The sequence below is a fragment of the Gobius niger genome (assembly GCF_951799975.1).
Source record: "Gobius niger genome assembly, chromosome: 7".
NCBI lineage: Eukaryota > Metazoa > Chordata > Actinopteri > Gobiiformes > Gobiidae > Gobius > Gobius niger.
This window is the reverse complement of record NC_136858.1, coordinates 11,720,055-11,741,649: the sequence shown is the minus strand read 5'-3', so window position 1 is coordinate 11,741,649 and position 21,595 is coordinate 11,720,055. Positions and strand designations below refer to the sequence as shown.

At 41.0% G+C, this 21,595-nt stretch overlaps 1 protein-coding gene across 3 annotated transcripts in view; it reads right to left on the bottom strand.

The window, feature by feature from the left end:
* marchf8 (membrane-associated ring finger (C3HC4) 8) overlaps positions 1–21,595 on the bottom strand; it is a 218,933-nt gene that overhangs the window by 80,511 nt on the left and 116,827 nt on the right. The window contains exon 1 of one of the 3 annotated variants that reach the window (XM_079559979.1): positions 2,194–2,686. The exons of the other annotated variants lie outside the window; for them this stretch is intronic. Coding sequence (XP_079416105.1) covers positions 2,194–2,223 — 30 coding nt within the window. The 5' untranslated portion in view covers positions 2,224–2,686. Of the gene's footprint in view, positions 1–2,193; positions 2,687–21,595 lie in introns of those variants that run through there. 3 annotated transcript variants of the gene reach the window in all.

The following is a 21,595-nucleotide window of genomic DNA, read 5'->3' as shown; positions in this document are numbered from 1 at the left end:
GCATATTTGCTTTCATGCCTACAGAGAAAACATGCCAATAATAGACAATGACTCACTTTATGGTTAGCTTTGTCTCGCATATCCAACTGAATATCTGAATATACAATTTTCAAAACCAGCTTAAATGCAACAATCAAAAATCCTGCTTTGCTATGTCTGCACTTTGCAGCGCCTACTTTGTTGTTCTGAAGGCCTTAGTAGGAAAGTTGACTTCGCATTTGCACACAGAGCTTAGTCACTTCACTGGCAGGTCAGGTAGGATTATATTCTAAAGCAATCTGGCCTGGAGCAAATGCCAGACTGGGTGCTCCCTAAAAGTATGCAACTTGTTCTATGGGCAGCACTAGTGTGTCTGCAACCAGTTTGGCCAGTCTGTTGCAGGTAATATTACAATAACTGCACAATGAACAGCAGCCAAAGACTTAAACAAATATGCTTATAAAAGTAAACATAAAATCTGTGACCATATGGTGATCAAACATTATCAGCTTTCCTCAGTTCCTTGTCGGTTTTGTAGAACTTTGTCAGAAATGATCAGAAACAATTAATTAGACATTGCTTAGTGTCTTTTTTGAAAATAACTAAAAGATCAGGTGACGAATTCACTACAACGGTCTCTTCTGTCCCTTCTCCTCTCGCAACCCAACAAAACAAACCTCCGCAGCTTTGCCAGTTCTGTTGGATGTAGCTACTGTCGCACATTGGCGCCAAGTATCAGAATGGGCAGCAGCTTGTTGTTTTAGGGAACAACATGAGAACACGGTAAAGCTCTATCGACACTGCACTGAGATGAACTCAACACAGCACTTTGTGTTCAAAATTCTCACGGTCATAGTTGACGTTGACGTGGTGTCTTTTACTTAGCCACACCAGCCGCCATGTTTCACGAAAGGTGGAAAAAACGCCGCAAACTACTGCCGACTTCACTCTAATCGCCGAAATATCTGACAATAATAGCCCAACACTCAACCCAGCCACCACGAACCACAACTTGGCCAAACAGATGGAATTGGCCGCCAAACACGGGCATTTCCTAGTCTTTTGACATCTTTTTGTCTCGCATCTGTCCAAACTTGTTCTTTTGTTCTCTGAAGCGTCTACAAAGTCGTCCATTTGGCTGTTGTTGATCAAGCGTGTGTGGTAATGGACTAAGTCTTTTTAAAGCATAATACTTCCAACACTTTGCTCAACTTGACAAAAGGAATTGGCTGCATTTCACAAAACATGCAGAACATTGCCACATCATCCCTTGGCTATTGCTCAACCTACCACAGGGACACTCTTTGTTTACATTCTCTGCTACCATGTTCAAGCTAATCGCGGACTCCAAGGTGTCTGTCTGGGGTTTCTGCAGTCCTCTATTATCCATCTTTCTCTTCAACCTTGCCTCCTATCCTCCCCCATGGCCGGTTTTAAGCCCTGTCAGGCCATGTGACAGTATTAATCTGGTTTCCTCACCCCTTTGCCTCCTCCCCTGGTCGCAGCTGCCCGGTTGACACAAAGCCCGGCGATTTGGCGCTTCTGTCCATGATCTGATTTGCTAAGCTCCACGGATTGACGGACACAAAATATTGAGGAGATGCGTCGACTGTTTCAAAGCGCTTGAGGTGGAAATTATTGAGCGCTGAACAACACAATCTTTCTTTTGGGGGAAAAAGAACAAAAAGCTGAGGAGGCAATGCCAGTTCGTGTGAACCAAACAGAGGCAATTCGCTGTCATAACTAAACAGCAGCTGTAAATAGAATTGTAATCATGACAACAGATAAACAGCCCGGGGAAGTTGGCGCATCAAAAGCGGGATACAAGAGCAACACGGTTTATAGAAAGTTCCGAGTTCATGTTTACATCTTTTGTTTACGCCAGAACAAAGGGCAAAAAAATAAATAAATGAAAGTGGGTCAGTCTTTCGAAGCCTGTGGAAGCTTCATGCACACAGATAACACCAGGCGAGAAGATGTGCAGCTAGCCTCTCGAGAGGTGTGGACACACAATCATAACAGTGCAAGCCTGATAAATCATTCCCTGTATGTGTATTCATTCTCGCAGCCTTGGAGGGCGCCTTACCATCACCACGGAGACAAGGAGGCCTCCACCATAACAACCGATGAATGGAAAAAACAATGAGCCTTGCAATGGCTAGAATCCCCATCTCCCGCACGTTTCAACCTAAAACATAATTTTTGAAGACATACCTGGATCTTCATCTTCCAACAGGAATTCATGATGGGAACGCTCGGTCCCAATCTGTCAGCTGTCTCCAAAAGGCAAGACAATAGAGCAGATCCCTCTTGGTGTGAGGCTTACATGCCACCTTTGTTTAGCTGTGGGGAAATAAGGAAGCGCGGCTCGCAGTGTCACCAGCCGTATCCGTGGTGACTGCAGCTTAAGTCAAAGGGGGTGGTGGTGGTGGTGGATAGATAAGAGAAAGCGGGTGGTATGAGCAGGAGGGGAGCAGCTAGCATGCCCTATATATTACACATCCTTTTAGCTAGTGCTACCGCCGCCGCCGCTTGCTACTGCTGTCTGTCTGCCTGCTACTTGCCCGGGCTGGCTGTGCTTTCTCTTCCCCCCAGCTGAAAAAACACAAACACATACACACACACTCTGGCAATAGGCGAGGGCTGTAATCCTATTGGGCCGGCGCGCGCACTTCCTCCAGCTGATCTTGACGGGGAGCGGGGGGAGGGGCTATTGAATGATTCATTGGAGAGAGGGAGGGGGGAGGGGGGGTGCGCTGTCTCTCTCTCTCTCTCTCTCTCTCTCTCTCTCTCTCTCTCTCTCTCTCTCTCTCTCTCTCTCTCTCTCTCTTCCTCTTGTTTGTTTTGTTGTAAATAGCATGTGGCGTTAATGCGGAAATTGGGGAAAAGTGAGGTCTGTTTAAAATAAAATACAAATCTCATCTCGCTCCCATTACCTCTTCCTCCCTCATTCTTTCTCTCTCCCTTTTTCTCCTGCTCTTGTCCTACCTCTCTCTCCCCCTCTTTCACCCTTTTCTCTCTTATCTTACCCCCCCTCTATCCCTCTCTCTACCCTTATCCATCTGTCTCTCTCTCCCCATTCTCGCACCCTCTTCCCCCTTGTCCTGTTCTCTCCCTCTCTCTTCATCTCTCCTCTTTCTCCCTCCCTTTCCTCCCCCTCTACCCACCCTCTTCTCCCCTTGTCCTGTTCTCTCTCCCTCTCTCTCTCTCTCCACTCTCTCTCATCCTCTTCCCCCTTCTCGTGTTCTCTCTACTTTTTGTCTCCCTTCATCCCTCCCTCTTTCTCTCTCCCTCTATCTCCCTGTCTTTTTCTCTCCCTCCCCACTCTCTCTCACCCTTCTCCTGCTCTCTCTCCTTTCTGTCTCTCCTTCCCCCTCTCTCTTTCTCTCCCTCTTCCCCCTTCTCTCGTTTTGACTCCTTCTCTCCCTCTCTCACCCGCTCTCTTGCATTTTCCTCGTTTCATTATCTTCCCTCCTCACTCCTCCCCCCACCCATGGCAGGTCCCTCTCTTAATAGACTCGCACTAGAAGCTTGAAGTGCGTCCACCTTTGGCCCTCCTTACAGACGGCTTTACACATCCAAACCGAGCAGATTGGGAAGAATTAGCGCAAGCCAATCGGTAAAGCTGTAGCCGTAGTCGGGGCCTGGGCCAGTCTTGGGAGGTAAACTGGTGTGGGGGGGGGTTGTTTCGGGAGACTGGGAGGAGGAAGGTGTGGTGACCGAGAGGGCAATTTATCCTCACATGCACAGCTGTATTCAAGGGCAAGCATGAATTCTAGATGGCTCATGCTGCTAATGTGGGTCACGCTAGTAAACAAAGCGGTTAGCATGTTAGCATTCAGGAGCGAATGTTATGAACTCAATGCTACCAGAAATCTGCCATTTTACGACATGCTAGCAAACATCCCGAGACGAACATTAGCTATAAACAATTAAATGAAGAAAAGCACAGAAGAAGTAATGGTTGCTCTCATGTGTTTTGTGATTTTAAGCACGAACGTAGCTAAAGCCTTTAGCTGTGATAATGATAATGTTCTCTACTCAGATATGAACATTACACGACCTATGAAGTCAATTGTTGGTTGCAATTTGCTAAAAGCACATTTTTAAGAGTTGTTTTCAAGAGTCAGGCTAACATGGATTCTAGCTGGCTCATGCTAGCGTGGGTAATGCTAGAAAACAAGGCGTAGGGCTGGACGATATAGCAAAAAAAAAAGGATCTTGACCGTTGCTGCCCCAGGGGAAACTGAAGTTGTGTACGTAGCTTACCACTGAGCAAGGAGTGAATGTATAAACATAATATAGAAAATATATATAAACATAATGCTAATCTTCAATACCCAGGCACTGACATTATACAAGCTATAGCTAAGGAAAATGTCAGTTCATTGCAGGTTGAAAAAAACAACCAATCAACAACAACAACAAAAACAAGGCAAAAATAAACGTGACGTAGATATTCTTGATAGTGCTGCTAACGCTATTTACTCGGACACATACGAGTTAATTGTCATTGTATATAATACCTCTATTTACTATTAACTGTTCTGCACATTTCCTGTCTATTCTGCCCACCCTGTGTCTTTGAGAGCTGAATGTAACAAGTACATTTCTCCACTGTGAGATCGATAAAGGCTATCTTTTCTTTTCTTATCTTATAATAAATACGTTGACATACAGGTTGATGTTTGTCTCGTACATTTCTGTAAATTTCTTTTTCATATTGTGGTAAAGTATTGTTTCAGGCGACAACGCCCTTAGGTCCATATGTTTTACATCACAAAATCAATAATCAATAGAGGGCAAACAGACATCTGTGCAGTCAGCCATTTGTACTGGCCCAGTTTTCAAAGTGTGTCAACAAAAGGGAGCCTTTCCAATGACATGTTACAGATTCTTTTTTTTAAAATTATTATTATTTTGCATTGTACGATACAACTGTGTTTTTTTTTAACCAGCAGACAGTACATTTTTTACTACAGCCTACATATGTTACAAGAATGATGTGTGATGATGTGTGACTATTTATACACCTGAACTAAAATGTATTGTAAATTTACACCGTCAGCTGGTTATTATACAAAGGAGATAGGATATTTTGTGCAAAGGATGTACTGCCTTAATAAACACAATTTTCAAAAGCCATTTACAGAACAGTATTGGTTCAACATGTACGATAGGTCTCCATTTTTCCGTGGTGGAAGAAGTACACAATATTCTTACTTAAAACCCCTTAAGCTCTAAAGAGCCATATTTGGCTTAGCCCCCCTTGTGTCTGCATCTCCGGGACCATAACTTTCGCATACAAATACTGTCAGTCATATTTTTCACCTCTCTGTGTTCAGTGGACTCTCAGCAACAAATTCATCCCCACCAATTTCAAATCAACAGATCCTAGCTCAAAAAGCAAGCCACAATATGTCAATTTGTCATAATTCGTTGTACATATTTTGGTCAGTGACAAATAAATGCTATTGTGTAATGTTTTTGAAAAAAAATGGTGTTCATTTTTAGACAGGGAATACAATTTTGTGACCCGATATGTCCCTATGACTATAATACTTAATTTCTGTAAAAAAATAAAAATTGTGTTTTGTTTTTTTAAAATTTGGCACAATTTGGCACAGTTAGATTCCGCCTGGACTTTTTTTTTTTTATAAAGCATGTATAACTTTAGTGTTTTGACCTACTGGTATTTTGCTGACTGCAGGGACCACACATTATATTGATTTTTTTTCCATTTCTGTTCTTATTTGCTTCAGCACAGCCAGAGAAAGAGCATTTTTGGTGCAAATATGTGTTTTTCATTCAGGCGGAATTTAGATTTTTCTGTTTCAAACTAATTTTTACTTACAAACTGTAATTTAAAAAAAAATATTTTTCACTGAAACAAAAAGTCCCAAGGATAAAGTTTATTTTGGTACCAAGATTAGCCATCTATCCCTTGTAGAGGCTGAGTTAAACCCCAATCAACACATGTATAGCATTTTGGGGAAAAGGGCCCTAAACAAGAAAGGGTTAAGTATACTGGACCAAAAATGTACTTAAAGGGACTGTACAGAGTTTAAAAATGTTAAAATTAAGTATTTTCCTCCCCCTACATGTTCCAACAATGTCCTAAGGTGTAGAATGAGCCCAGACCTGTTCACCACAACTGCCTCTAAAATCCTGAACTGTCACTCAAAAAGGCCGTCATGCACGAGCTTAATATAGAAGCTGCCATTACACGTATGACCTGAGGTGGCAGTAGTAAGTATAAAATGGCTAACTTGCATCTAGCCCCTTTAAAGGGATATTTCAGGATTTTTGACATAGGGCCTCATTTCCTAGTTATCCAGAGTGTTGCTGGTACCTGGAGATATTTTTTTTGTAATTCATGCAGTTCTTATGTTTGAAGAGTTTCGTGGCGCTAGGCTAATGCAAGGCTAGCGCATTTCTACGATGTCAGCTAGCCTGCATTAAAAACAGTCTGACTCGCTCCACAGTGCACCTGAGGCAAATCACTTATAACACCAGACTAACCATATAAATGTCTGTGCATTTTGCATTTAAAATACCTTATATTTAAGCAGCATCGGCTTCGTGTTTGTACAAGCTACGCGGCGGCGGAGTGATCTGCAAGAAAATAGTCCCTCAAAATGCGATCATTCATGTGATGCAAGGTCAGTTATATTCCAAAAAATCGAACATTTATATGGTTAGTCTGGTGTTATAAGTGATTTGCCTCAGGTGCACTGTGGAGCGGGTCAGACTGTTTGTTTGTTGTTTAATGCAGGCTGACATCGTAGAAATGCGCTAGCCTTGCACTAACCTAGCGCCACGAAACTCTTCAAACATAAGAACTGCATGAATTACAAAAAAAACATATCCAGGTACCAGCAACACTCTGGATAACTAGGAAATGATATAATGAAAATAAATGAAATAATAAAAGTTTTTTTTAAATCATTTGAATCAAACCAGGTCTAAACAAGCAAACCACTAACATAGGTCAAAAACAGGAACTAAACCAGGTCTAAACCAGATCTAAACAAGGTCGAAAGGAGTAAACCACTAAACCAAATCTACACTGTGACTAAGGCAAGGCAACTTTATTCATACCGCGCATTTCGTACACAATGCAACTTGTAGAAAGTACAGATACAGGCTCTAAAATGTACTTTTTACTTTCCACCACTGCCATTTTTTGCTGCCTTTTAACTAAATAACTACAGCACATTTTAAATCACATTATATAAATCAAATATTGCTGTGAAAAGGCAAACAAGCTTTAGAGGTCAAGGGTCTCATTTTGTTGTTGTATATTTAGCCCAGTCTTCCATCCCACACAAACTGAAGACATTTTTAATTGCCAGCATGTATCAGTTAATCATCGGAAGACTGACAGTGGCCTTTATGCCCTTTTTGCATGAAACAAACTACCCAGTGCCGTTGGACAGAGCGCTGGCCTCCTGCCTGTCTCCACTCCAAGAAAGCACAGATTAAGGCGTTTATGCATTGGACTTCTGCAGAGGAAATGGGCAGAGGGAATGTTTGAAGTTTAAATACGGTTTTAAAAGCAGCTCCTTCGGGGGATTTCTCTTGTGGATTTCGGCCCGTCTGCTCGGCCCAAATACTGCAGTTTTAGCTTCCAAGAAAAGTTATTGTACACCAAGTAAGTGACACAAAATAGAGAACAGAAATAGTGAGTACAAATAGGTGATATACATTACAATTAATGACGCGTATCTAACTAGGCTCTTTCGGAACTTCAGGGGATTTGAATACATCAGCGCCCCGGACCAGGTATACAATAACAATAATGTAATGTACCCAGCAACCCGAGACTTCAGTGACATAGTTTACTGTATGTAACATGAGTGGTGGTTCAATAAGGCGGCCAACAATGAAATGCGGTCAACAATGCCTAATGCACTAGTAGCCATGTCCGTTTCATATCTATTACACCGCGGTACATGTCATTTGTGGCACTTCTAGCATCTCAAATGGACTCTGGCAGGCCCGCATGAGCTAACTGGCTTTAAGTGGACTACACACGAATGACAGGACAATGACAAAAATGGTTCTCTTTGAAACGTACGCAGGCTTCATGTGGACTTGGCTGTTTTTTTTTTCTTGGCGTGTGATGGTAGATGTCTCGGTTTGGGAAATTCAATACAACAAACAGACCTTTCGGTGACCCAGCGGTTGGCCTGTCAAAATACCACACAAGCTGCAATAAAACATGAAATATAATGTAGCTCAGAAAAAATAGGGGAGGAATGCTTAAAAATGTCCAGACGATAAATATCGAGCCCAAAAAAATATTGTTTATCTGTTGTTTATTTATTGAACGATAAGTCGATAAAGTAACCATCCTGACAGCCCTACCCTGTGTCTGTATGGGTGATTAGCTTGCCGTCTTCGCTTTCCATTCCGGCGGCTCATATGATGCTTCAGGATCAATTTTAGACTTCTGGTACAGTATAAATGATGATCCCGATTATGGAAAAAAAAATGCTACGCTTAATGAACTGAGAAAATCTTGATATTTCCAACATTTTCACAAAATAATAATAAAGTACAGAAAATACTAACTTTGCACATATTTTTGTTAACATGAGGCTTTTGTCACTTAGCCCTCCTATAACCTTTCTAAAGAACAGTTAAAACTACTCTTAAAGAAACAGGCCACTCCTTTTCCATGTTCTTACCTGAGCTTAGACGAGTTGATGCGCACCTGTCTGGTCTTTGTGCGTGCCCTCAGTCATGCACAACGACCAAAGATGTTGTTAGCATTTGGCCTCTCCCAATATATTCCTATAGCTCCAAACGGGGGTGAAGTTTTAAGCTACCACGCTCTTCAACGGGCACGCATAAAGACCAGACAGGTGCATATCAACTTGTCTAACCTCAGGTGAGAACATATCACAGTATGTAAGAACTGCGTGCCCTCAGTCACGCAAAAAGACCAAAGATGTTGTTAGCATTTGGCCTCTCTCAGTATATTCCATCCATCCATTTTCTTCCGCTCTATCCGAGGCCGGGTCACAGGGGCACCCGCCACCCTGCGAAGGAAACTCATTTCGGCCGCTTGCATCCTTTCAGTCATTACCCAGATCTCATGACCATAGGTGAGGGTGGGAACGTAGATCGATCGGTAAATCGAGAGCTTTGCCCCCGACTCTGCTCCCTCTTCACCACGACAGTCCGATACAGCGACCGCACAGCCAGTATATTCCTATAGCCCCAAACAGGGTGAAGTTAGAAGTGACTAAGCTCTTCCACGGGCACACACAAAGACAGGTACGCATCAACTCGTCTAAGCTCAGGTAAGAACATAATGGAAAAACGGTGGCCTGTTCCTTTAAGAGGTACAATTTTGAAGCATTATCTGCTTCTGAATTGCGATGCTTTCCAAGAACCTGACGAAATCGAGCGTTTAGAAATGACTTGCTCTGTGGTGATAACACACAGTGTGTTCCAACATGTCTATCACTATCTACACACTCCTCACCTTGACAATGTAACACGTGGCTGAAGACACTGCTATTCTAGGAAGCGTTTATGACGATAAACCTCGCTGAGCAGGCTATAAGAACATTGTGTTATTTAAAATACAAAATACAGGCCTATAATTAGCACCAAGTGACTCATGGACGGCCTAATCAAACTAATGCAATGCCCAGGACGGTTTGTCTTTCCGGAAACACTAATGTGGGTAAAAAGCATGTTGCGTTACTTAAGCACACATCAGTCAACAAGCGTCTCTATCGTTTCTACTATAAATCTACAGAATACATGGGCTAATTAACAAGTAAACAACAGCCTGCTTGTATCAATCACGGCTAATGCAGGAGCCTGTCAGAGAGAGAGGGCAGAAGAAACTTACTAAGTGGCAGAAAGGAGTTTGATTTGTAGACATGAGTTTAAAAGTAAATTGCAGTGGTTATGCTGATGTACGGAGCTCCGAGATCAGGCTTTCTTTGGCAGTGTGGGGCAAGTTACTTTAAAATGGTAATATATTTTAAGTTAGTGATTACAACTCTACAAATATATGTTTGTATTACATATTACTGTTTCAAAAATGTAGCTAAGTTACACTACTTTGAGTTACTTCTGAGTTACTAATGGCAAAATATAAACTGAGTATAGTTATAAAGCCACAGAGCAAAAGTGCACTTTTCCTTCTCTTTCCCCCATTCTCCTGTTTTGTTTTGAAGACATTAGCTTCACACAACTGCAGATCTTAAACACCAGTGCCCAATTTAATTTGCTACTCGGCATTTTATTTGGGATGAGTTTGGCATTTTTTTGTTCATACATTTAAATGCACTTGTAACTCAAGTTACTGTAATTGTAATGACTCATATATTCCGGTATTTTGGAGTAAAGTAAAATGTTATACTTCTTAATTACTGAAAAAAGTTATATGTTTGTGTACTTTTGCAACAAGTTACCCCCAGCACTGTTCTTGGGTAACACAATGTAATGTTTTGACGAGGTTATCTCCTTCAGACACTCTACACTGCACATCCAGTACTGGTCCAAAGGTTATGTTTTGACTTTTCTTTATTTTCAACATTATTGGCCCGCGGCAAAAAAAAAAGGCTGTTCTTTTTTACTTTAAGAATGTTCAATTAAAAAGCATCAGGGTTTCCCACTAATACATTAGTACAAAAAAAAGCTGTATCCTGTGTATATTAACCAGAAACTATTCTTTTCATAGCAGCAAAATAGCCAAAAATAGTTCTTATCTAATGCTTAAAATGCACCAGAATGCAGGAAACGTACCCATCTAAATACATTTTAAAATATTGCCCCCCCCCAACCCAAGTCTGTAGGAAACACTGAGCACAACATTTAATTTTATTTGCTAAATGTAAAACAATAGAGATGAGGTTATATATCTGACCTCGACAGAGTGCGGCCCAGCTGTTTGTGCAATTTTCTGTATGTGGCCCTGAAAAAAGTTTGGACACCCCTGATTTAGGTTATTAATGGAGATTTTAAGTTTCCTGGTTTTATTTGGTTCATGTAAACCCAGAATCCTGGTTTCAGTTTCCTGGATAAGGCAATACCCAGGTTATTAGAAACCAGGATATTCCCACAGTTTCGTAGATACTGTACCATGTAAACACAGAATCCTGTTTTTTCCCCATTGTTAGCAACATTGCTAAAGTATTTAGCTCCTTACCATATTCGTCATTAGCTCCGCCCCCCCCCTCTGGAGCCTAAATATCCAGGATAATGTAGTTGTAAACAGGGATATGAGTGTCCCGGTTTCTCTGAGACATGTAAACATCATATATATTGTCATAACCAGGCCATGCCTAATAACCAGGTTACTGTAGTGCATGTAAACACACTCACTGAAGACATCAAACTATGGATGAACACATGGGATTATGTAGCAAATAAAAAAGAGTGAAAAAACTTGCCGCCCTTTATTCTTGTCATTTTCTCAACGAGCTTCAAAAGGTGCTTGTCCCTGAAATGGTTTTCAACAGTCTGTGAAGTCAAAACCATTTCTTTGACAACATCGTGGAGCTCACTGAGGAATGTCAACAGCGCACAAAACAGAAATCAAAGCAAAAAAGAATCTATTTCACTATTCTTGTTTAACCTCTTAACCCCCGCCTTCACCAAGCACATTTCCCCCAGTTTTTCCCCAAATCTAAAAGCTTCTTGACTGGAGAGTTTACAGCCTATAGGCCAGAGTAACGCCTCGTTTGAAAGCTAAGACCTGCAAAACTTATAAGCTTCATCCATTTTTGCTGCGTTTTTTTTTTTTCATGCGTTTTTTTCATGCTTTCATTGCTTTTTTTGTGTGTGTGTGTAATGCAACTGTGATGTAACTACAATGTAAATGGTCTTGAAATAAAAGAAAAAGCAAATACATTAAAAACAGTTTCCAAACTTTTACCTGGTACCATAATCTATTTGTGGACGATATGGATTATTGGACAGGACAGTATTGAACTTGGCTTTTTCTTAATGTCAGTCACAGCCTTTTACCCAATGCTATAGGTTTACACATAACGACAACAAGTCACAAATCCATTATTCAAAATTCAAAGACATTTTAAAAATCACTCTGAAAATTACCTACAAATATTATCAAGTACAACCCTGGAAAGTGTGGAGTCTGTAGGAGCGACTAAAGTGGAGATAATGTTGCAAGAGTTTAGGAAAACCTCATTTGAAGAAAACGGGACCTAAAGTTTTGTAACATCTGCACATGTGCGTGTATATTTCTCCAGTCTTTAGCCGCAGCTGTCTCCCTGAAAGGAAATGACCATATTTGGATTACAGCGTCGGTCACAGCCTTCCGCAGTAGACGAGAATACTTCCTGGGTATCTCCGGCTTGCTAGCAACAAAAGAGAAAACTCCCAAAACAAATCTATGTTTCCACCTGCCGTGTCTCGTCCTTCATTTTCCAAAAGTGTTTCGAAAGTCCCAGTTCTTTACAGTTTACCGCGTGTGGACTCCATTTCATTGTCAAATCCCCCTCGGCTTACACGACAAAGTAAGAAAACTAAATTGAATCCTGGTTGTGCCCTGGTGTGACTCCGGTCGATGCAAATCACGCTGGCGGAGCTTTGATGTGCGGTTCTGTTCATTTACATACGGCAAACAGGAACAGCAAAAGTAGGGCGAGAGTGTGCCAGCCCCCGAATGCCGCACAATACAGGGCTAATAACGGCCCGTCTATTGATTCAGCCTTGTTTCCAATCTGCGCCGCACTTTCCTGTCCCCGTCTGTGCAGAGAGCCACGAGTCATGGATATAAGTGCAGTGAGTCTTGGGTCCGACTGGAGACAGCACATGTGACTGGGGAAGATCGTCCCGGACACTCAGACTACAAACACTGGAACTCCTCAGGGCTGTGTGCTTTCCCCCTAGCTCTTCTCCCTGTACACTTAGACCTATCTGTAAATACAATCCCGCTGTTGTTCTACGTCAATTGTTGTCATCTTACCATATTTTCCTGTTTATTTTTTAGCTTATTGATTGACTGCGGAATTCTTCCGCAGTCAATTATTGGTTTTCATGTTCTTTATTGATTGACTGCGGAATTCTTCCGCAGTCAATTATTGGTTTTCATGTTCTTTATTATTATTCCTCTTCCATCTTTTTCCCGATTTTCTAGAGCTTTCAGCACTTTCATGCTTTGTGCAATTTATGCAAGTTATGCATCAAAATGTTCCGCATGTTGAGGAGAAGGGTGCTATTACTTTTGGGACTTCTGCAACTTACGATTTTTCCGCAATCGGCCAAAATGTCGGAGATTTTTCCCATTGACTTATAATGGGGCTGCCGCAAATCCTTGCTTTTCTGCACTTTTTTCTGCATTTTATGCAATTTCTGCACTTTGTGCATGTTCAGCTTCTGCAACTTGTGGGTTTTGAGAAAAAATTGGCCTTTTGCAGTTTTCCAGTTTTTTTATACGAGAGTTTGAAATTTTTTCATTGGTGTGTATGTGGACCTGTCGCATTAGTGTGTATGGGGGAATCCAGCCAATGGGGAGACTCCAGGCCTTTCAGCCATTTGTGCAGCTTCTGCCAATCAAGCACTGAGGCCATTTCAACAGTTTGACCAGTTTATGGAATTTAAAAAGTTTATGCAATATTAACAATTTATGCAAATTAACCACTTTATGGGATTTAACCAGTTCATGCATTTTAAACCGTTTATGCAACTTAAGAGTTTATGCCATTTAGGATTTATGAATTTTAAAGAGTTTATGCAATTTACATAATTTATGCAAATTGACCCATTCATGCATTTTACCACTTTATGCAGTTTATACAGTTTATGCAACATGACATTTTATGCATTTTACCAGTTTATGCAAATTAGATTATGCAAATTAAGCAATTTATGCAATTTGAACTGTTTATGCAATTTCTGCATTCGCTTCCCGCAATTCCGCAGTCAATCGCAATGGCGCAGCCATTGCATTTCTTGTTATTATTCCTCTTCCATCTTTTTCCCGATTTTCTAGAGCTTTCAGCACCTTCATGCTGTGTGCAATTTATGCAAGTTATGCATCAAAATGTTCCGCATGTTGAGGAGAAGGGTGCTATTACTTTTGGGACTTCTGCAACTTATGGTTTTTCCGCAATCGGCCGAAATGTCGGAGATTTTTCCCATTGACTTATAATGGGGCTGCCGCAAATCCATGCTTTTCTGCACTTTTTTCTGCATTTTCTGCAATTTCTGCACTTTGTGCATGTTCAGCTTATGCAACTTGTGGGTTTTGAGAAAAAATTGGCCTTCTGCAGATTTCCAGTTTTTTTATATGAGAGTTTGAAATTTTTGCATTGGTGTGTATGGGGGGAATCCAGCCAATGGGGAGACTCCAGGCCTTTCAGCCATTTGTGCAGCTTCTGCCAATCAAGCACTGAGGCCATTTCAACAGTTTGACCAGTTTATGGAATTTAAAAAGTTTATGCAATATTAACAATTTATGCAAAGTAACCACTTTATGGGATTTAACCAGTTTATGCAAATTAAGAGTTTATGCCATTTAGGATTTATGAATTTTAAAGAGTTTATGCAATTTACACAATTTATGCAAATTGACCCATTCATGCATTTTACCACTTTATGCAGTTTATACAGTTTATGCAACATGACATTTTATGCATTTTACCACTTTATGCAAATTTGATTATGCAAATTAAGCAATTTATGCAATTTGAACAGTTTATGCAATTTCTGCATTCGCTTCCTGCAATTCCGCAGTCAATCGCAATGGCGCAGCCATTGCATTTCTAGTTTACTTTATTATTCTTTATGCATGCCCCCTAAAGCCTCATAGTTTAAAGTTTTATGGCTTATTTTGATCTAAATTCTGTTAGATGTTGCACGTCTGCACCGAGAAAAAAAATCCTATTTTGTGTACTTGCTCTCAAACAATAAAAACTATTCTGATTCTGATCCAACTGTGACTAACACAAGGCTGGACCGTTGATTGTAATTGTGTGTTTGAGCTTTGTTTACAGAAAAATACCTCCTTAGAGTCTTTGTTTAAAACCCACTGACCCTGACAGAAATCATTGATCATCATTTCATCGCAGAGCAAAAAAAAAGCCGACCGCCTTCGGCTCATTGCATTGCGCTGCGTCTAATTGTGACATCTTTACAGCAGGTTATTGGTGTAAATATGAGGTCGGTTTGCATAAAACAAGCAGTTCTTTGCAGCGAGTGATTCAGAGACTGCTTTAATGTGGCTAAACAGGGAGGGAGAAAGAGTGGGAGAGCCTCACATTTATTAGAGAAGATTAAAACTAAGCATGTTTTTCTGACAGCTCCGTCAACTTCCCCTTTGCCTCACGCAGGTTTGTTTTTCCTTGTTGCTGCAAGAAGCTAAAATGCAATAACTGAACAGCATGAAGTTTAACAGCAGTTTGAGAAGATCTGCAGCTCTTTGTTCAGTTGCATAAAAAAACAAACAATAAACCAAAATATCATTAAATATGGTCTGAGGTGTGCAAATCTGTGACCGATTTTTCTCAGCTCCCTAAGGCTTGAGAAGTTGTGGGTGGGCTCATATTAAAGCTCTGATTGTGCTCTTTCCAATGCAAAAACAGTCTATATCAATCTCTATCACTTTCAGTTCCGGAGATATCGGCCTTTTATCGGTCGATAGCCGATATTGTTAAATACCCACATATCGATCCGATATATCGTACGGCCGATACAAGGCCTTGGGAACCCTGGGTGCTGCGGGAGCTGTAGCACTCCCTGGTGGATAGTTTGCGAACTGCAGGCAATATTAATAAATAGGAAATATGCACAGAAAAAAAACACACCCTAACTAAAATATCTTGCCACGGCTCTGGGCCGATATATCGGTCGCCCTCTACTAACTGATACAAAGTAGTAAATGTTTGAATTTCCTTTCAAAATTATTGTGGGGTTTTCGCTACTTTGGAAGCACTGGTGGATTAGCCTATTGTGCATGTTTAAAGGCACACTGTGTAACATTTTGGATTCTACTATTGCTAATACAAAACATGCTTCTAATGCTGTTTTTTCAGTGGGTTGTCAAGCAATGAATGTAGATGAGGACTTACCCTTTCTAAATCTCATAATAAGACTGCATGGAGACGAGCCGGAGACGTCCCACTCCCACTAAAGATACAGTGGGGTCTGAGGAGAGCTGAGCCGCTCATAACACAGATATCTTATTGGCCATGTCTTTGGGATTCAATGAGAAATATATTTGTAATACGAAGAAAATGCTTGTATTTTATTGTATTGATTTAAATGTTACGCAGTGTGGCTTTAAGTAATACACCAACAGTCTACTGCAGTTCCACCAGCGCTGAATCTGTAAACCTTGTTAGTCACAAACCCAGCAGAGATGAATAACCATCTCTCCCGCTGCGAGTGAACGAGGCCGTGATCGGGGCAGATCGGCTGCATGATGACGGGGTTATGGAGATGTGCTCACGCAGCATGAGGACACGGACCAACCGCCGGCACCAGCGCAAAACACGGCATTATCCCAAACTAACCCGGGGGAGAGCCCCACCGAGAGACGCCAACTCTTTACTGCAGCGAACGGATCGTGTCAAACCCCAAAGCGACCATTCCAGGCCTTATTAAAATGTGATTATTACGGCTCGCCTAATTAATCTGCCGCTACAAGCTTAATAAAGGAGTCATCGTCTCCAAATTTGGGACTAAATGGTTTTAAAAAGCGAGTTATGCGGCGAATGCTTGGCGCACAGTGGAATAACAGTTACAGTTATTTACAGATTGCCAGGATTTCACTGTAAAATGTTGAAGTATTACTGACTTCAAATAGGAATTATGCAGTAGATTGAGGTATCAGGTGAAGAGGAGTTAGTGGGGCATGCTTTAGAAAGAAGAAAATATTAAAATGTTGGTAATATACTGAATGATCTGTAAAACTTTGAATGTAAAAAATGTCAACCACCATTGATAGTATTTTACTGTATTTACATTCACTTTTTTCTCCTTATTGTTTTAACGGTTAACAGTTGTGAATTGTACAAACAAATTGCTACTGCTTGTTTTTCTGCAGGTGAAAAGGGAAGAAAAAGTGAAATATAGAGTCTGAAACTGCAGATTACTGACAAGAATAGGAAGAAAAAAACTGCTTTAAAAGAAGTAGCCAGTATTGCACACACGAGCCATGCCAGCCCTCTCTGGTTTCACATTCCCACTGACTTGTTCGTACTTGTTTGTATTTGTGGTGTTGATGTGTCTTGTCTGTAATGTTGTATGTGGTTTGTCTTTCTTGGTCCACCCCTTGTCTTGTGAATCTCGTCTTGTTTTCTGTTATGGGTTGTACGTTCCCTGTCAGGGACTGTAGATGTAAAATAGCCTCAGGCTAACTCTGGGACAATGCATCAAATGGATCAATACATTGAACTTTCTCGTATTCCTGCTCGTATGCAGGATGTTGTGTGAACATTATCCTTCATGACATAATGCCTTACGGAAGAACTTCTTCAAACATATGTAGTCATGCTGTGTGTACTATAAGATGTATAACTCAAATAATGTACAGTCATCTTTATACCTTATGATACGTTTGATGTGGAATGTAGCTACAGCTCGTACCAGGTCAAATGCTGCAAATTATAAGGTCTATATAACTGACTGACTGTATTGTTGAAAATGTAATTGTAATAGGAAAATGTGGTTGTGTGTGCATGGGTATGGAAAAGGTATACTGAACGTGGTAACTTTATCATTGTAATGCGAAGTACAGTCAGTATTGAATATAGGGGTAGACGAACAAAAGCTTTGGCTTAAAGGGGCAAGATGCAAATTAGACATTGTATACTCTCTACTGCCACTTCAGGTCATACGTGTAACTGCACCTTCTATATTAAGCTTGTGCAAGACGGCACTTCGGACCCGAATTATCACCATTTTGACAGTGACATTGCAGGATTTTATAGCCAGTTGTGGTGAACAAGTCTGAGCTCATTCTATACCTTAGGACATTGTTGAAATATGTAGGGGGAGGAAAACACATCATTTTGACATTTTTAAACTCTTTATAGTCTCTTTAAGCCTGCTCCTTTTGAGCTTCCATTACTGTGTAATGATATGACGTCAACTAAATGAATGTAAACAGCTCAAATAAACTAAACTAAACTAAAATTGTACATGGTCCCTTTTAAATAAACAAGCTAAAAAAAAAAGGAAAAAAAAGTATTTTGTTGGCAAAATCCCCTTTTTTCAGCGACGGGATCTAAATTGTAAAACTGTTACTCAAAAAGTTGTTAATTCGGGTCCGAAGTGCCGTCATGCACGAGCTTAATATAGAAGCTGCAGTTACGAGAAAGACCTGAGGTGGCAGTAGTGAGTATAAAATGACCAACTGGCATCTAGTCTTTAAGTCAAAAAATCTGTAAAAATTGTGTCTGTATTAAATGTATTTATTTATTTTCGGTTCCCCATTCAATACACCAGGTTAACCGCCAGACTCCACAGCAAATGTGTTGCTATTTTAACTGTTAAGTAACATTTCCACATCCCCCTCCTCTCCGCTCTGTGGAGCCTCCGTCACCGGCCCGCCTCTCTGTTCCTCCCCGACAAAAATACGGATCAACTCTATTTTTCAGCTCTGTCAGCTCCACATCACATCGACCACACCGGAAAGAGAACGGCAACAACATCCGGATTTCAAAGTAAATACCCTTTGCACGGACTTAAAAAAAAACAACAACAAAAACTATTTTACACAATATAACCTCAAAAACAATCATTCGTGGAAGACCGGAGTGTTTTAAATCCTTCTGAAAAATTAAGTTAAGACCAGAAAGTTTGCGGGAAACCTTCCTTGGGGCGAGTCGAGAGGAAGTCATAAACTAAGCATCAAAAAGGGCGGGTTTGGTCTATTTTTTACTCTGACATTACAAAGATTTTTAATGTACCCGACGTCCCCAAGTACTTCTAATCCCATCTTTTTGAGTGCCAAACTCTGTAAAAGTACTTCGCTTTTCAGTATTACTATAAAGCAGCGGAGCTAAAACAAAAAAAATCTACTTGAATTTTTTTAATAAATTGCTTCACACCTTTGCAACAGCGATTTGTCGAGCTACTTTAAATTCCACTCTGAAGAACTGATGTGGGTTATGATGAACAGAAAAAAATGTAGCAAAACATTAGAGCCGGAGCCGAGCGCTGAAACCTCTCTGTCCTCCATTCATCGTCGACGAACACATTATCACCGTGAGAGTTCTGCGTCCGGGAGAAGAGGAGGAAGTCGCCTTGGCAACAAAAGGATGTGGTTAATAAAAGTGCACAACCCGGAGAGCGCCAGTTTGACAAGAGCTCATCCTCCATTATTAACCTGCGGTAAAAAGGTGAATACGTTATGATTCCAGGGCGATACTCGATCATGTGACATTTACGATATCGGTAACATCACTAAATGGCGATGCTCAATATATCACACTTGCTAATTTTAGAGACAAACTTTTTGGTGCTAACAACAGCCACTGGGGAAGATTCAAAGATCACTCAAAGATGGGCGAGTGGCTTCCGAATAAACAGCTCCAGGTATGTTTGTGATGAGGAAACTTTGTAACATGTTTTTTTGCATAATATCCCCCTTTTATATTCTGTACTGATTTCATGTGTTTCCATAGACAAAGGCAACGTTCAAGGCAAACCGGAGAAAATGCGCCCGGTTCCGGCGGTTTAACACACCGAGGCTGTGCTGTTTTGGGGATTTAGCTGTTGAGTGCCAACAATCCAGACCGTTTTTCATTATTTTTGTAGCATCACAGCGTATTCTGTGTAACAGCCATGGACACATGCTATGGCCCGTTTGAAAGGTGAGACTCTAAGCTCTCCGTAGATGAAAACAGTTTAATTCTACGTGCCTCGGTTCCTGAGAAATCCAAAGCTAAACAGAAGCTAGTTTGATCAAAATCACTGTTTTTTTTTCTAGATTCGGAGATAACGGGGGTTTTATGAAACACTCTCCTTTCTGATTAGCTCCTCTCTCCAACTCTCTCCTCTCTGGACGGACACAAACGTTATGGGTAGAGACAAATGCCTAAATATCTCAGTTTCAAGTCAATCCTCAACGACAACATTGTTGACACGTTTTGAAACACCGCATCTAATCTTTTCTCGCGTCTGCATTTAAACAGCCTGGTTCTCGGATTGAAGACTTTAACAGGATGTTTCTCAGCCGTCGCTCACACTAACTTCATCCATAACAAGTGCACGTGTTGTTTTCCTGTTCACTTCTGTTGAATGAAGGGCATTTGTAGGACATCGATGACGAGTGTTGGGTGAATGTGACCTGGCCATTCAGACTGAAGTTGCATTGCAAAAGATCAGATTCGCTACTTGCGCAATACCATAATGCATTGCGCCTTGAAGGGTTCACTGCTGTAAACAATATGGCGTTGCGAGCTGTCATCAGACTAATATTAATCTTCCAAATACAATTTAAAAAAAAATCTAATTCCACGAAAATCTGTACCTTTTTATCTATTGATTTTGAAAAGTCGATCGGGAAAAAAAGCTCTCGTTAACCTCGTGTGCAGAGCTTTGTAATTCCCGATTATGTTTTCGATTGTTGGAGCAATTACGAGCACAGCAGAAGTTGTTTTTCATCATTGTTTGGCCGTAGCTTCACTCTCACTCAAAGGCCTCTAGGTCGTAGCTACCCCCCAAGGCGCAAAGCATTATGGGTTATGTGCAAGTAGTGAATACAGGTTGCACTGGGGCAAAAACATCGTAATTGGGTCACTTCAGCCTGCAGTCTAAGGCTACGTCCAGACTGCAGGCTGAAGTGACCCCAATTCCCATATTTTTGCCTCTATTCGACCTGTATCTGATCTTTTCATGACAGTCTGAACAACACAGATCTGATCTTTTCAAATGCGACCCAGGCCACTTGGATATGTCCCAAATACAATACTACCATTCATCTGCATTCAAGTAGACGGGTCACATGCACTTGTTTTGGATGAAGTTAGCGTCATCCATTACTTAACAGCTGGACTCCACACAGACACGTTTCTCGTTAAAGGAGCTATACCTGACATTTTTTTCTGATGCGTGATGTTTGTGACGTATTATGATTTGTTGACGCTGTGTATGGTCAACCCAAATAGTCAATAAGTAATAAAAGGGGTTTATCTTTTTTATCGTGACTCAGAAGGATGGCTGTGAAGGCAAAAACACCCATTTCATCACATTTTGACTAAAAGGCTTCAAAATCAGGTGTAGCTCCTTTAAAGCTGCCCCTTAAAGGTGAGTGCTTCAAATGGCCCTTGGGTAATAAAGAACAGTTAAAAAAAAAAAAATTCTTGCCTCATTTATCGAGTTTTGAAGCCCAGATAACAAGACCATCCATCTATTTTCTTCCGCTTTATCCGGGGCCGGGTCGCAGGGGCAGCAGTCTCAGCAGAGATGCCCAGACTTCCCGATCCACACACACAGACATAGTCCCACCAGCGTGCCCTGGGTCTTCCACAAGGCCTTGTCCCAGAACATGCCAAGTGGGACAAGGCCTTTCACCAAAAAGAAAATCCACATACATTCAAATCTGGCTCTATTCCTTATTCAGATTTGTCACTATACATACAGTATATAGGCTATAGGCAATTTTGGTCACTAT